This window comes from Gymnoscopelus braueri (assembly GCF_963280865.1).
Source record: "Gymnoscopelus braueri genome assembly, chromosome: 17".
Taxonomy (NCBI): domain Eukaryota; kingdom Metazoa; phylum Chordata; class Actinopteri; order Myctophiformes; family Myctophidae; genus Gymnoscopelus; species Gymnoscopelus braueri.
The window spans coordinates 32528897-32545560 of NC_137617.1; the positions used below are offsets into that span (position 1 = coordinate 32528897).

Genomic DNA, 16664 nt, shown 5'->3' on the forward strand with positions numbered 1-16664 from the left:
ATCAAACCAACTCTGTAACTTCCTCATTTCATTACCTACAGTATAATCCAGGAGTTGTTCCAGGTTATCCCCACAGCAGAGCAAGTTTGTGTCATCTGCAAACACTACACGGCCTTGAGTAACGTGGAAACCCTACACATATCATTTACATATTACGATTATCCACAATTGTGCGATAGAACGGGAAAATATATCACTTTATTATAGTTTATACTGTACTAGCTCTGGTCCAGAGCTTAGCGAGTTCTCGCTAACGCTCTGTAGCATTGGTTCTCAAAGTGGGTCCAGGGGTCCTTGAGGGAGTTCCAGGGGGTCCCCAGCTAAATGATGGATAGTTAGGAACCAACCACCTGTTCTACATAGAGCCAACCACTTGAGAAACAATCACAGATTGAGGCTTTAACCTTTGTTTTTCATGGAATATCCGAGACCATGGTTCCATGTTAATGGAACAAATACTTTTTTTAAATCTCAAAATAACTAATAACCGAAAATAGCCGATCTACAAGCTCACAACACATTGCGTTATTTTCGGTGCCATGACATGCTTCCATAGAAGACATGAGGACTTCTATGGAATCCAAATGACTGTTCAAAATTACTGAACAAGTTCGTGGGCAGTGGCGGGGAGTGTGGGCACTATCCCCGGTGGCCTGGCATATCCGACACACGTAGCGGCGCAGATTTGGACAGGTCACTCTCCCGTCCGCCGCCTTCAGGAAGTGTGTCCCGTTCCTCCTACAGAAGTGGCAGTAAGGTGTAGGAGAACAAGGTAGACGGCCACTGTCGCCAACCGTGGAGTCCACAAGGCCGCTGGCTGGATCAAGGGTCACCACACTGTCCACAACAGAGACAGAGCAGGGTGTCATTAGTGTTAAACTAACAAAATAACTAAGACTAGAAACTATTGGAGAAACATTTTAATACATTCGTTTTTATTGTTTTTTTATAAGACATAACAGACAAATACATCAACAAGACATAACAATAAAACAAACTAACACCAGACTATAATGCATAATAGATGTGACTCAGTAATTAACCTATCATGAGGTATAGGCAACCACAACACAACAGTTGGACACCTGTACAAAGCAGAGCAGTCACACAGCAGTCAAGATGACCCGTGATAGGATAGGACCCCAAATGTACTCGAATATTGCTTAACTGTCCTGTTTGTTGCAACGCAGCCTCTCCAGATGCATCAGTGATACAAACTCATGAAGCCATCTAGTGAAACAAGGAACGATGGACGTCTTCCACTCTGTTAAAATAATTCTTGTTGCTACAAGTGTACCAAGCATAAGAGTCTGTTGGACAGAGTACGGCAGAGCCAGAGAAGCTTCGGAGCAATCAAACAAGGCAGTTAGTGCATCAGGTTCGATATGAAAACGGTATACTCTGCTATACCAAGCAAAAATGTTTTGCCAGAATAAAATAATCCTTGGGCAAGACCAGAAAGTGCGACCCAACCCGTGGAGATGCAACTTCTGTCACAAGTATCGGAAACAGTCGGATACATCTTAATAAAGTAATGTAAGAGTAATATAATCTGTGCATAACTTTGAACTGGACAAGCTATTGGAAAAACATTTGAGTTAAAGCGGCACTATGTAACTTTTTTTAAATGTAATTTTGTCAGATCTGTATGGTAGAGTATGTTTATACGATATAACTTATACAATTGGGGTGGTTGTATTTTGTCTCCCTGCTCTTCTATTGAGACATTTAGATTGTGTCATAGGTCATGTCTCACCTTAAGACACAGGATCATCTGACACAAATTTTGACCTGATGGTCAAGATTGAATTTATCCCCTGAGCAAGTAGCCTGGCATTGCCAGACTGATCCCGTTGGATTCCCTCACAAGTTCCTCCGTGGAGGAACTAGTGAGTGAATCCCAACTGCAAGCAGGCAGGCTCTATTAGCTCAATGGTAAGAATGTCAGCACTTGCGCAGGAAACCAGGTTCAAATCCGGGGTAGAAGAGGAAAGTTACATAGTGCAGCTTTACAGTGCAGCTTTTAAGATATATTTGTTGGCTTTATTGGTAGTATATAGTAGATAGACAGGAAATGGGGAGAGACGGGGAGTGACACGCAGCAAAGGTCGTCAGGGTCGGGATTCCAACCCGCGACACGCTGTCATTCTGCATTGCAGCCTAGGTGCCCGGACTGCGAGTTGTTGGTGGTTAAGTGACTTGCTACGGAACGCTTCAATATGTAGATGGGCAAGCTGAAGGTCAAGGTAGAGTGCAAAGATCAGGCTGTCAAATCCTCAGTTAATTTATCCATTTGTAATTCAGTTACATCTCTACACACAACCGAAAAATATTTATTTAAATCTCAAATATAATGTGAAACAATGACGGCATAATATATTAACCACTTAAACAGAAGCAGTGACATGCAAGTGTGGTAACAGCAGCAACATCATAATAAGAGAAAAGGATTTTCAATAGCAGCAATGTCTGGGTTTAAAGTTCTGAGTGCAAACACATATTCATTGCATATGGCTCCAACAGTTGCCAGGGAAAACAACTGTTCTTGAGCCACAGGCATTGAGGCACCCCCCCCCTAAATATCTTCATGGAAAATAGCCAATCTACAAGCTCGCAACACGCTGGGAGCTTGTACTGTAGATTGGCTATTTTCAACAAAAGTTTGGCCCAGAATAAGGACGCTAGGGTTCATGTGGTCAAAGTCCGTCCACACCAAGAACGATAACTATAAAGTTGAATATAACTATAATGATGTGAGCATCAACGCTTATGAACGAACGATAACGTTCTATAAACATGTTAAGCATGAGTGAGCTGTTGAAAGTGTATTTGGATAAATTGTTGTCAAATCGCTCTGAAAGTGAACCCCAACAATATTGTTCAGTGTCGTCGTTATACAGTAGTTGTGGTGAAGACCCCGCCTTCCTGAGTTAAGACGTCTTGTCCAATCACCAGGGTTCAGGCAGAGCTGGGTGTCTGTTGGTGGGAAAGAAAGAAGGTTCAAGGCCAGCTTTGAGAAGGTAATATAAAAACGACTACAACTTCTATATTACACAACAAAATCCTCACCGTTATCATATCAATTTGCAACTCTGAAAAATGGAATGCAACCAAATGGACCCATAAGGGTCCATTTGGTTGCATTTGCACACTCAGGATTTTAGTATGTACTACTATGCACTAATGTCTTCTACCTGTGCATTTACATCCGTCATCCTGAGAGAGAAACAGCTGAAACTGTCTTGATTTAGGCGAAGGGTGGTGGGCACCTGCCCCACAATTTCCCATGTGTCTGTTTCATCATGGTACTGCTCGATGATAAAGCGAGGACTACATGAAGAGAGACAAAAGCCATGAGAGAAATATCTCGTGTGAACAAGCAGCTACCTTTTTCCAGGCTTTCATGGAGCATCAGAATCTTACTCGTTAAAGCCCTCCAACACCGCTAGTATATAGATATTTCCATCCACCACAGCCACACCAGGCTTGCTGTTGCTGCGTCCCTTTTTCACGGGGGCACACATGCTCCACTGGTCGGTCTCTGGATTGTAGCATTCCACCTTGTGCGTCATATTTCCACTTAAACGCTTACCACCTATTTAGAAAAACAGGAATTAACTAAATAGTAACTGTTGGTTGACTATTCTGTGACCAAACTACAGTAACAAGAGGCAATAAGAAAAGGTATGATACCTATAACGTAGATATTTCCTTTGAGTGTACAGACAGCTGAATCAGTACGAGGAACTTGCATAGGTGCACAGTCTGTCCATATAGATGTTTTAGGGTCGTATTTCTGCACCGGGGAGTCTGATAAAACCACATTCCAACAGCAACAACAAGGGCCCAGGAGGACACATGACAAAACATGTCATTGAGATACAGTAGATGAATATGTAATAATAAAGGTTGGAAAATTTTTGTTAACATGTTTCACATACATTACAAATAAACAACCTCATGAAAGCCAGCAGGCTGAACCTGAGGGTACATAAACCTGTTCCATACCAAAAACGTAGATTAGTCCATCTAGTGCGATCACAGCATTGTTGGAGCAATATTCTGGTCTGCCGACAGACCTCATGTCCTGCCAGGTGTCGGTGTTGATGTCGTACCGTTCCACAAACACAGGGCTGCAGCTCCCGTAGCTGCCCACAGCAAACATATCGCCATCCAGCATCACCAGGCCTTGGTCTATGTTAGTTGTGCAACAAAAAACTGATCATTAGAACTGATGACCTTGGCCACATGCAGCCTCTCCTTGGGTGTGTAACCAAGGCAAACCCATAGTGGTTAGTAAAAAAGTCAAAATAAATGCCATAGTATGACAGTCTTACCGAAGTCATTGCGTGCATATATCATGGAAGCCATCTTCAACCACGAGTCACAGGAAAGGTCATAGCGCCACATCTCTCTACTGGTTGAACCATCAGGGAACTTTCCTCCAGCCAAATACAATGAAGAGCCTACAATTCAATTCAATTCAAACTTTATTCAAGACACACACAGGGGGGTCCATAGTGAAGAACACATAAAACATATAAAAACAAAACAAAAACAAAACAATAAATCAACAAAGCATATACAAACAAGGCAGGACTTTCAGCCTTATCTCTGCACATACAGGCTAGAGCGCCAGTGTCTCCATAGCTTAGATGACAGCCTAACATAGCCTGGGACCAGACGAATCTGCGAGTGCAAAAAAAAATTTCACTCTGGGATTTGGGTCTGGCACCCATAGATATTAGAAACCTAGATACCTCATTGGCCTCTGCAGTTCATTGGGGCGACTTGTATCGCAATACACGGCGGCTCTTCCGTCTTCCGCAGGGAACCTGTCACTCAAAGTGACTACTGGCCAATCACAGCGCTCACAGTGCGTTGACTACTGGCCAATCACAGTGCGTCTTTTCCGGGACTTGTCAGTGCAATGGTTCTCAACCAGTGGTCCGGGAACCACCACCAGTGGTCCTTGAGGGGGTTCCAGGTGGTACCCAGCTAAATGATGGAGAGTTGATAACCAAATGGACCCTTATAGATCTTTAAATCTTGAGTATAACATTTCACACTGTCAAGAGTCAAATTGTTAAACATCTGCATTACTTACTAAACAAGTACACAATTAGAGAACGTAAACAATTGTTATTTTGACAACATCTTATCGAACGATAACATATTCTACGTTTTGGGTGTGAGAGGCTAAAGCTTATCAAACGGTGTTCCGTGACTCAAATGCTGAATAAATAATGGGCCTTGATATGAAAGAGGACCATGTCTCTTATTTGAATTTCACAAATAGATGTGGAGTTCGCCAACCCTAACCCTAACTAGATGCTGCGCACAGCTGCTGCCTCTCAAAGGGTTAAAAGCTGGGTTACAAAATGACCCGCCCCCACCTGCCTCTGATTGGCCTACCGAACTTCCGCGTGTGTGACGCACACGGCAGCCCTGCGGAAGCAGGAAGTGCGCCCGAGATACAGACGCTTCAGAGCCGAATGAGGCGTCTACCTTTATATGTCTATGCTGGCACCGCTCCATAGAGAATCCATTTCCTGCTCCAGAAGACGTGGGTAACCAATCAGGGCCCAGTATTCGAATATGGGAGACTGTAATTGGTAGTTGGTTTGTAGGTCTAACCAATTGCGTCGCGAGTCGTTGTTTTGATCCCGCCCCCTTGGAAAAAAAACTTCCTCATAGAAGCACCAGACTCATATCCACGCAGTGATATAGTCTGTCTACGCCAGGCTAAGCCTAACAGAGCTCTTGGCAGGATTAGAGAGTGATACAATGATGCTGTTCACAGAGTCTGTTAACCTGTACATAAATCTATACATCAGGTTTCGTAATACAGCAGGGCAAGTGGGTACATTTATTTCTACAAACATTTGACTGGCACTACAGCATCTTGGGGCTTTGAGCAGTAGCCTCATGCAGTCGTTATAGGCCACTGTCATTTTTTGCAGTATGTGAGAGCATAATTTTAAAGAAGTTATGCCTTGATCCTTAAAGAAATAAAGATATTCATTGCTCAAGATACACATGTGTCTGCGCTCCTGTAGTTCACATATCTCGAGAACCGTCCGACTGACCGACTTCAAACTCAGCACGCCGGTCACCGAGGACTCCCGGCCGCGAGTCAGTCGGATAGGCGGTTGTCCAGACCCGTTTATCCGACAGATATTGGCATATATAGAGATCCAGTTGCCCAGAACCGCCGATCCGACAGATATATGAACGACCTCCAAATAGTATTAATGGCTTCATAATTGAAACATCACAATAATAATACCCTTACCAAGAATTAAAATGTCCTTTCTAGCACTGCACAACATTGCTACAGCTCATTTCAGGGGCAAAACATTGTAGGATCGATTACAGGTCTACTCCATTCAACTCTGATGTTGCTCCTCACCTGACACAACCAGACTAGGACTTCTTACAGTGAGGGGCAGACGTGCCAGAGGAGACTTCCATCGATTGATTTGGGGATCAAAGCTCTCAACGTAGCAACTATTATTCCATTCATGCACCACCAGCATTACTTCACATACTGTACAGAGGGATAGAAGATAAACACAGAACTAGGCACATGCATGACACTGGTTAATGTGTGAACATGTGACTGAATTAATCCAGGAAAACATTGTATACCAAGTATAATACTTGAAAGTTATAGTTAACTGAAAGTATGTATAAAAGCTCAAAATATAAATAGAGCTTCAATTGTAAAATAAAAAATATGCAATAACAATTATGAAGACCAAATAGCTAACTAAATTCTTGGCAAACCCAAACTGCCACAAGAAGACATCATTAATAGAATTATTTTTATTGCCAGGTATGTTTGCACATATGAGGAATTTGTGTCGGCACTGGAAATCCCAATTAGAAAAAAATATTATTTATTTAATGTATTTTGTCCACCATCAGCTGCAACATGCATGCTTGTGTGAGGCAGGGTACCTGTACACCTGCGTGGTCCAGCTCTGTGGCTGTAGGGCAGGAGATCCCGGTCCTTGGCCTCAGAGATCAGCCTCTGACAGCCCTGGGATTCTTTCACCACATCCAGTGACTCAATCACATCGTGGAGGTTGGAGGGGCTGATGAGAGGCAGACGGATCTGCTCTAGCACCTTCAAAAACAAATGGAACAATAATTATTTACCAGTTCAACTGCATACTGGGTGAAAACTTTAACTTGCTTTCAAATCTCTACATCTGTTTACATCTGAACATTTACATAATGAATGCAGACCTGCCAACCTACCCAAAATGTTTTGAGTAGCACACTCATGCTCTTCCTTGCCACTTCGCTTTGAACACGGTTATATCACCACTGACCTCCATATAATAAGTTACTCAACATATATCTCAGCAGTATCAGGCAGCCTTAATGCACAATGTATGCAATTGCCTATATATAAATTAAATGAGTACAGTCAGAGTTCTCCACTGCTCATTAACACTGGAACACCTACCAATGACACAAAACACCATGAAGTCAAAGGCATTCACACACATGCATGTGCACGTGCGCACACACACGCATGCACACACAGAGTTTGGTAATTAAGGATTTCATTTGTTATTGTGGCCTGCCATTTTAATGTAATTAAAGTAATACCAAGCTGTCAGATAACCATTCTGTGTTGATTGGTTTGGCTTAATTTTCTCAGCCTGCATATTGGCCGTTGTGGAACCGTTTTCATTTGTTTCTCAGCACGATAGTAATAGCAGGCCATCACACACCACCTACAGTATCATAACATCTCAACACTAGATGAGCACTTATTTTCATTATGGGGTTTATACCTGGATATATACTGCAGTATTGACATTGTGTTGTAAGTTAACTTTATCCATTTACATTCACAACACTAGCCAATACATTTCTCAGAAAATGTATATCCTTCGATGGGGCATGTAACAAAAACCAACATAGAACCTCTCACCGACTTTGTGATGTCGTGTTGAGAGTTGTCATTTCAATCAAATCACTGTTGCACAGATAACGATTTATCTAATGAAGTTGAATCCATGTATCCATGTTTGTGAGTTCTGTGACAGGCCTGGGTGCCTGTCACCTTAAGGCCAGTCCACACCAATGCAACTAGTCGCAACTCCTTGCAACATGCAACTACTTGCAACTATTATCGCAATGGCAGTTGCAAGGAGTTGCATTGGTGCGGTCTGGCCTTTACACAGCAACTGGTCTCGAGAGATCACAAAGCCATCAGTCCGAGACTGCAAGCTACAATGAAACAATGAATGATTAGTGACCTTTTCAAAGCTATGCCTGTGGGTAGGACACTTGTTTAACCACAACAAAGCAGCCTCAACCACCATCTCCTCCTTGGGCACATCGAGATCATCACTGGCAAGAATCTGTGTCACTTTCTCCACAGGTAGAGAGAGGAACTCTTCCTAGGAGGAGCATAAAGAATACAGTAGATTAGCTGATAGATTACAACTGTTTCCATACATCTTCAAGTAACTTATTCTCCTCTCTTAAGTGCCCACTGGGGGCACAGGTGGTTTGTTGAGTGACAAGGACATGTGACAGTAGCTGGTTAATCTTCATCAAATCACTGACTGAATGTTTCTACAGACAAATACTTAGGTCAGTTATGGTGGTGACAGGTTGAGTAATAGTAATAAAACACGTTTAAAAAAGGTGAAGTAGGTGAGGTTAAATAGCTCAATATTCTGATAGCAACCATTGCACTAGACTACAGTGTTTGTTCAGTAACGGGGGTCTCCCCGTCTCTCCAGCTCTTTAGTATCCAGGTCGCGATACCAATTTTAAACAATCAGGAGAGAGAACTCGTTCACAAGTGAAATTTGAAGTGATGACACAAAGACGTGAGCGGATGAAATTGGAACTTGAACACTATGAAATTGAAGCTGATAATTGATACTCTCTCCTGATTGGAAATTGGCAACCCACCTGAAAATATATTTTCTGTTTTATTAAACAGCTGGAGAGACAGGGAGATCCCTATTCATGAACAAACACTCGATATAGCAATGATCAGAATATAGATCTTAATCTTGTAACAACAAACGTTCTGTTCTAACCAAAATATCAGCTTAGGTGGGCCTCTCTCATACTTATAAGTCACCACAGATTTAAAGGTGAAAACATGGGAAATGTATGCATCCTTCAATGTCTGACCTGCCGGTAGATGACACTGAAGTGTGTCAGAATATACTCCATGCTGCGCTGCTCCAACTTCTTACAGGAGTGGGCCTCAGCGATGCAGTGGATCCCTACACAGTTGGTTTCGTCCATGTGATGCTCCATGTAATGCCAGCAGGCCTCTTGAACAGCCATGACATTAAGCAAGCTTGCTGCCGTTAGCAGGGCCTAGATCAAATAAACAAAATATATTACAGTATTTAATTTAAAGCAGTAGTTTAACCTTTTCTGGATCAGGACCTAAAACAAATGGAAACATTTTTTTCAATGTTTAAAAAAAAAATACAATGACTGATTTTGACAAAAGGCACACACACACATCCTGTCCTGCTGGGATGGGTGCTGGATCAAAAATTCAACATGAAATAACATCCACACACCAGAATGCTGCTCCCAGCGTGGCTATTTTTCTTTATTAGTAACGTTTCGAGCAGGGAGGCTCAGACCTTACTCTGCTTTTGTTATCAATATTTATCAAAATATTAATGTTATATCATTAAAATCTTAGTGTTTTGTCAAGTATTTGGGGGCCCACTTGCGGTATCCTCATGGCTGACAGATTGAGGACCACTTTTAAAAGCACTGATGCAAGTCAATGCCTAAGGGTAATTAATACATCACCTGCACATTTGCTGCGGAGATGACCACCTCTGAAGAATAGGCATATCCCACCAACATCTCAAGCCCCTGAGGTTCTACTCCATTGATGGCTACCCTCAACTGTCGGGTCTCCAGCCACTCAATTGTGAACATTGCCTGTGCGGGTTGAAAAGGTGAACTGTTTTGCTTTGAAATGTAAGCCTTTATTTACAGTGTGTCGACAGTTAACCGATTGTATATAGCATGATATTTGTTTCACAAATGAAAGACAATTCAGAATTGAATGTCATTCCCTTAAGCAGTGGTGGAAAAAGTACTCAAATGTTTTACTTACTGTAGTAAAATAGCAGATCTACAAGCTCACAACATGTCGCATCGCGATGCGTTGTGAGCTTGTAGATCTATTTTCAAATAGCCTAGGTATAAAATAGGGCTTAAGTTGTTAATGTATGTTTTATGATGTAATAATGCATATCTGCCCTTAATAGGTCAATAAATATTACCATGGAAAGTTGTGGATCATCTGCATTTACCTCAAAGTAAGAGCTAAAGGAGGCTAGTACATTACGATGACAGGGGAACTCTTGCCCTCCACAGGACAGAATCACGTCACAGAAAGTGTTGTTTAGCCGAAGCCTATTTAGGCCATCCAACATCTTGCTGGGATGCGTCCTCTCCGTGAACACAAAGTCGTCGTCACTGGCAACTGAAATCCTCCTTACAGCCATGTCTGTCTTTGGTAGACCAGCCTATACAACAGTAGGAGAGGGTGGGTGGAAGAAATGGTCAGCAATTGTTTGCACGTTTCGTTTAATGAACAGAATGGAGAGGAATGACAGCGTGACAGTAGCCGTAGAATACGACTTTCGTAGACGTATTTATGATTCTGACGTTTTCAATCTACGAGAGTCGTAGGGTAGATTTAGCTCCGACGGAACCTCTCCCTCCGCTGTATAGCTCCGAGATGAGGTTCCTCGTTTGTATCTGCCGTTTGAGTGGGACATTGTCGTACATTTTCCACTTTACATGTTTCTTACCCCTTTCTGCACATCGTATCCAAAAAGTAAAGCATTTCCGCCACTCTCTCAGATGTTTTAAGCTCTAGCGCACCATAAAATCTATCCAACGAGTTGAAGAAAGTATTTAATTTGCCTCGGTCTTCATCCGGTTCCATAATATTTTTCATTAGAAGATGCAATTCAACATTTGACCAGTAGGGGAATCAGTAATGTTATTTCTACGGGCCCAACTCTTGCGCAATGTCTTAAAAACATGTAACCGGATGAAGACCGAGGCAAATTAAATACTTTCTTCAACTCGTTGGATAGCTTTTATGGTGCGCTAGAACTTAAAACATCTGAGAGAGTGGCGGAAATGCTTTACTTTTTGGATACGATGTGCAGAAAGGGGTAAGAAACATGTAAAGTGGAAAATGTGCGACAATGTCCCACTCAAACGGCAGAGACAAACGAGGAACCTCATCTCGGAGCTATACAGCGGAGGGAGAGGTTCCGTAGGGGCTAGGTAGATCCCCCATGGACTATCAGCTCCTAGCCCGTAGCAAGGGCGTACCGTCATAGAGGCCAATGGGGCCATGGCCCGGTCTGGAAAACTCTGCTCCCCTATTTTTTAATATATATATATAAAAAATAAAAAATAAACGTCTTTTTTTTCCTCTACCTGCGCAGTAGCTCCGCAGCCTCCGCCCACCCCACCGTTCCCATTGTCAAGCGGCCCCAGCCAGACATGCTAATTGCCTCTAATAAACAAGTCCTGATCTCTGTGGCTGTGCTAAACATGTTCTGCAGGTTTTGGCTCTGCTGTCTGCCCATATTGAAATGAAGGGTCGCTATGCTGTGTCCCGACTCCTGCGTCCTGTGTGCACTAACAGTCACTGCATGCACTGAATACCAGTGGTGGAAAAAGTACTCCATTTTTTTACTTAAACAAAAGTATCAATTCTGCGATGTAAAAATACTCTGTTACAAGTAAAAGTAAGGTATTCAAAATGTACTTGAGTAAAAGTAGAAAAGTATTGGTATCAAAATGTATTTAAAGTACCAAAAGTAAAAGTAGGCTACTCATTATGCAGAAGGTCCCATTTCACAAGTTTTCAAATGTGAAAAAAAAGTTTTCTAACCCTTGATACTTTTACTTAAGTAAAACATTTGAGGATGGAACACACTGAGGGATGGGTAGAGTGTTGTTAATGTTGTTTTATGGTCATTTAATGAATTAATTAAGCAAAAAAATCGCGCGCTTCGCACGCGTACATGCCCGCGACGCAGTGGGTGGGGGGCCGGGGGGAAGGGGGGAGTCATTAATAATCTTGCCCGGTCCCCGTTAGAACCCACCATACGCGCCTGGCCCGTAGATCTCCAAACATGTACAAATGCAAAAAAAAAAAAGTGCTTACCCCCACGCCCCAAATGTTAACTCTTTCTACGGTGTAGTAGTGCAATGTAATAATCCATATGTTTCAATAAAGAAGTGTTTTAATGCAGTGATTGCAGTCTGTCTTGTATTTCCGGATGCGCTTCGTCCTTCCGCCCATTGTGAACTTCCGACAGAATAGGCCACAGACGGCATTAAAACACTTCTTTATTGAAAAATATGGATTATTACATTGCACTACTACACCGTAGAAGGAGTTAACATTTGGGGCGTGGGAGTAAGCACCTTTTTTTGTGCATTTGTACATGTTTAGAGATCTACGGGCTAGGAGCTGATAGTCCAGTTGTCCATGGGGGATCTACCCTACGATTCTCGTAGAATGAAAACGTCAGAATCATAAATACGTCTACGAGAGTCGTATTCTACGGCTATATGAACAGAATGGAGAGGAAGTGTGACAGCATCACATGGAAGCAATGCCATTAGATTATAAGAAATTATTTTGCAAGTCATATAACTACGGAGCTTAAAGGTAGGGTAAGTGATATTTTTGGGTTAAAACAAAAAGTATTTTGTTAAAAGGTTAAAATACTATATTCTGATAGTAATCATTGCTATAGAGTGTTTTTTCAGTAACAGGAGTCTCCCTGTCTCTCCAGCTCTTTAATAAACAGAAAATACATTTTCGGTAGGTGTCAAAATCTCAGCCAATCAGGAGAAAGTACACATTTTTAAGCTTAATTTGTATAGTGTTCCAGTTCCAATTTTGTCTGCTCATTTCTTAGTGTCATCACTTCCAATTTCACTTGTTTAATCTGTATCCTGATTGGGTTCTCTGTCCTGGTTGGATAAAATTGGAAATGAAACTGAAACTGAAACGAAAATGCATTTTCTGTTTAATAAAGAGGTGGAGAGACAAGGAGACTCCTAATACTGAACAAACACTCTATAGCTATGAGTACTATCAGAATATAGAGCTATTTAACACTTATTTTAACCAACGCAAATCACTTACCCTACCTTTAACAAGATGAAAATGAACCACATCAATGCATGGCTAGCATCACTTTTTTTTTTCTTCCCATCTAAATGTTTCATGTTTAAAGTCCCTGAACTAAGATACTTAAACCACAATTTTGCGCAAGAACAGAAACATATCAAGTCTTAACCCAGTGCTGATACCTGTTGATTGAAACTTTGCACCTCCAAGACAACAGTGGACACGGCCACGGTGCGTCTCGCTGGCTGTATACAAGAGTCCAAAAACCAAGTGTCCACAAACAGACAGCAGCATATACAACGTCAACACGGCGATATTCTTTTTCTCCTTCAGACACTCAAACTTACTTCTTCTTCTTCTGTTGTGGTTTATGGCAGTTGGCAACCAATTAAGGAGCATTACCGCCACCAGCTGGGCTATATCTGTGACTGCGTCACAGTACAACTATATACAGTATACAAGTGTCCACTCAACGTGACTAAATAAAAAGTCCACTCAAAGTAATCCCATTCCTTCCCAATTTGCACGCTCAAACTTACTGACAACAACAAACCTTTTCTGCCGCTTAACGTGTTCAAAGCCAGTGTAACACTAATTATGTCTGTTTTATGTTGTTGAAAAGACTATTCTCCACGGTGGGAAATGTCTCAGGACCCCACCTTCTTTGTATGATACACTTTTTGGGCAGAAAAGACCAGATCTGTAGAGGGCACAGGTGAGTAATTAAAATAATTAATAATAATAATATTTCTTTTTAAAAGGTGCCCAAAAACACCAGGAGAAAGTAGGCTGCTGGAGCACGTTTTCTTTTTAACATCAATGCATTGCTGTGTTTAAATGTCGACATTTTCCTCCTCCTAAATAATAACATATGAACTTATGAAACACTACCAACATAGCAGAATATTGCATAGTCATACATTTATGCACTGCAGTATCTACACTACAGCAATTACTCACTTTATCAACTGAACAGTGTTGGAAGAAGTACTCAGATTGTTTTACTAAAATAAAAGTATTGTAATACCACATAAGTCCTGTATTCAAAATTGTACTTGAGACTTGTAATTGTGCTTCACAATAGACATTTGAAACATAAAAATACAAAAGTATTGGCATCACAAAATACTAAAAGAATGAAAAGTGTCATAATCTTTCAAAAATAACTAATCTTGTTGATCAGCTATTATTTAATAGCCAAAGTATAAAATAGGGCTTAATTGGTTAATGTATGTTTTGCAATAATAATATATATCTGCAAAGTAACTAAAGCTGTAAAATAATAGTGGAGTAAAGAGTACATGGATAAAAGGATATGGTATGGAGTATTGAAAAATAGAAAATACCAGAATAAAGTAAAAGTACCATTTCTTCGTATATTATTTTGTCATTTAGAACCATAGAATAAAGCAAAATTAAATCTCACGACTGAAACATTTTTTCATGCCACATCTCATCTGCGATGTGTAACAGCATGAAAGGAGAAACATAAAAGTACACACACACACGACTTTTGGCACTGTTTCCTAAACAATTAACACAGTTTGTAAAATTATGTTTAGGTTATCATTCTAAACCTATATGTTGCTGCTGTTCTACATAGAGCCAACCAGTTGAGAAACAATCACAGATTGGGGCTTTAACCTTTGTTTTTCATGGAATATCTGAGACAATGGTTCCATGTTAATGGAACAAATACTCTTTGATCTCAAAATAACTAATAACCGAAAATAGCCGATCTACAAGCTCACAACACGTTGCGCTATTTTCGGTGCCATGACATGCTTCCATAGAAGACATGATGACTTCTATGGAATCCAAATGACTCTTCAAAATGACTTAACGAGTTGTGGGCAGTGGCGGACAGTGTGGGCGCTATCCCCTGTGGCCTGGCATATCCGACACACGTATCGGCGCAGCTTTGGACAGGTCACTCTCCCGTCCGCCGCCTTCAGGAAGTGTGTCCCGTTCCTGAGTCCTACAGAAGCGGCAGTAAGGTGTAGGAGAACAAGGTAGGCGGCCACTGTCGCCGACCGTGGAGTCCGCAAGGCCGCTGGCTGGATCAAGGGTCACCACACTGTCCACAACAGAGACAGAGCAGGGTGTCATTAGTGTTAAACTAACAAAATAACTAAGACTATTGGAAACTAAACTATAACTATTAGATCGTAACTATTGGAAAAACATTTTAATATATTCGTTAACAAAATAACTAAGACTATTGGAAACTAAACTATAACTATTAGATCGTAACTATTGGAAAAACATTTTAATATATTCGTTTATTGGTTTTTATAAGACATAACAGACAGATACATCAACAAGACATAACAATAAAACAAACAAACACCAGACTATAATGCATAATAGACTTGAGTAATTAACCTATCATGATGAGGTATAGGCAACCACAATACAACACTTGAACACCTGTACAAAGCAGAGCAGTCACACAGCAGAGTCAAGATGACCCGTGATAGGACCCCAAATGTACTCGAATATTGCTTAACTGTCCTGTTTGTTGTAACGCAGCCTCTCCAGGTGCATCAGTGTTACAAACTCATGAAGCCATCTAGTGAAACAAGGAGCGATGGACGTCTTCCACTCTTCCACAATAATTATTGTTGCTAAAAGTGTACCAAGCATAAGAGTCTGTTGGACAGAGTACGGCAGAGCGAGAGAAGCTTCGGAGCAACCAAACAAGGCAGTTAGTGCATCAGGTTCGATATGAAAACGGTATACTCTGCTATACCAAGCAAAAAAAATTGCCAGAATAAAATAATCCTTGGGCAAGACCAGAAAGTGTGACCCAACCCATGGAGATGCAACTTCTGTCACAAGTATCGGAAACAGTCAGATAGTTTTTTTTTTTTTTTTTTAAACCTTATAAAGTCAATGCAAGCTTCCACACCAGTTTCGCGGAGCGAAAAAAGCGTCTTTTAATTATTCGGAACGAGTCCGAATTTTGCGTATATTCGCCGGTGTGTAACCGCCTTAAGAGTAATGTAAGAGTAATGTAATCTGTGCATAACTTTGAACTGGACACGCTATTGGAAAAACATTTGAGTTAAAGCGGCACTATGTAACCTTTTTTAAATGTAACTAGATAGAGTATATGGTACTAGAGTATGTTTATACAATATAACTTACTAGAGGTCCGTCCGTCCTACGGGCGGCCGGCCCGCTAGCCGCGCACGGGGCTCTATTACTAAGGCCTACGTCGTCAATGGCCGCTGCTTCGTGTTGTTTCGGCTGTGGCCGTTGGCGTTCGGTGGTGCGCACGGTAAACGGTGCGAAACTGTTTCCCCTTCCGTTGTGCTCGTAATGTGGTGAGTGGAATTAATTATGTTGCGAGGTGGAAAATATGTAGTGAGCAATGAGAGGTGCCCTACGCCACCCGTAAATTCAGCGTGCACGTTGTGGCTGGTTTTGTGTTGAGGTCCGATGTAGTTCTTGTGTTTAGTCGAAATCA

General features: G+C 41.5%; 1 protein-coding gene across 3 annotated transcripts; it reads right to left on the minus strand.

Annotated features, from left to right (window-relative positions):
- Positions 1–1010: 1010 nt before the first annotated feature.
- Positions 1011–13514, minus strand: LOC308104911 (kelch-like protein 24). 3 transcript variants are annotated; one of them, XM_080455552.1, is made up of 13 exons: positions 13375–13514; positions 10332–10547; positions 9820–9954; positions 9175–9366; positions 8280–8423; positions 6964–7120; positions 6413–6550; positions 4338–4466; positions 4009–4194; positions 3694–3810; positions 3424–3595; positions 3195–3330; positions 1011–2976 (listed from the first exon to the last, which is right to left on the minus strand). In XM_080455552.1, the coding sequence occupies exons 2-13, from the start codon at positions 10524–10526 to the stop codon at positions 2959–2961; spliced, it is 1719 nt and encodes a 572-aa protein (XP_080311678.1). In that variant the 5' UTR covers positions 10527–10547; positions 13375–13514; the 3' UTR covers positions 1011–2958. The 3 variants fall into 3 exon arrangements, with proteins under 3 accessions (XP_080311678.1, XP_080311677.1, XP_080311679.1); XM_080455551.1 differs by having other exon boundaries at positions 6964–7132; XM_080455553.1 differs by lacking the exon at positions 3694–3810 and having other exon boundaries at positions 6964–7132.
- Between the last annotated feature and the right edge of the window lie 3150 nt (positions 13515–16664).

Bases quoted from the DNA above. Each gene is read 5' to 3' on its own strand.
- LOC308104911 (XM_080455551.1), bottom strand. From the start codon at position 10,526: ATGGCTGTAAGGAGGATTTCAGTTGCCAGTGACGACGACTTTGTGTTC. The intron at 8,424-9,174 runs GTCAGACATTGA...TGCTCCTCCTAG, and splicing joins TCAGTGTCATCTACCGGCAG to GAAGAGTTCCTCTCTCTACC. The intron at 6,551-6,963 runs GTACCCTGCCTC...CCCTCTGTACAG, and splicing joins TGGACCACGCAGGTGTACAG to TATGTGAAGTAATGCTGGTG.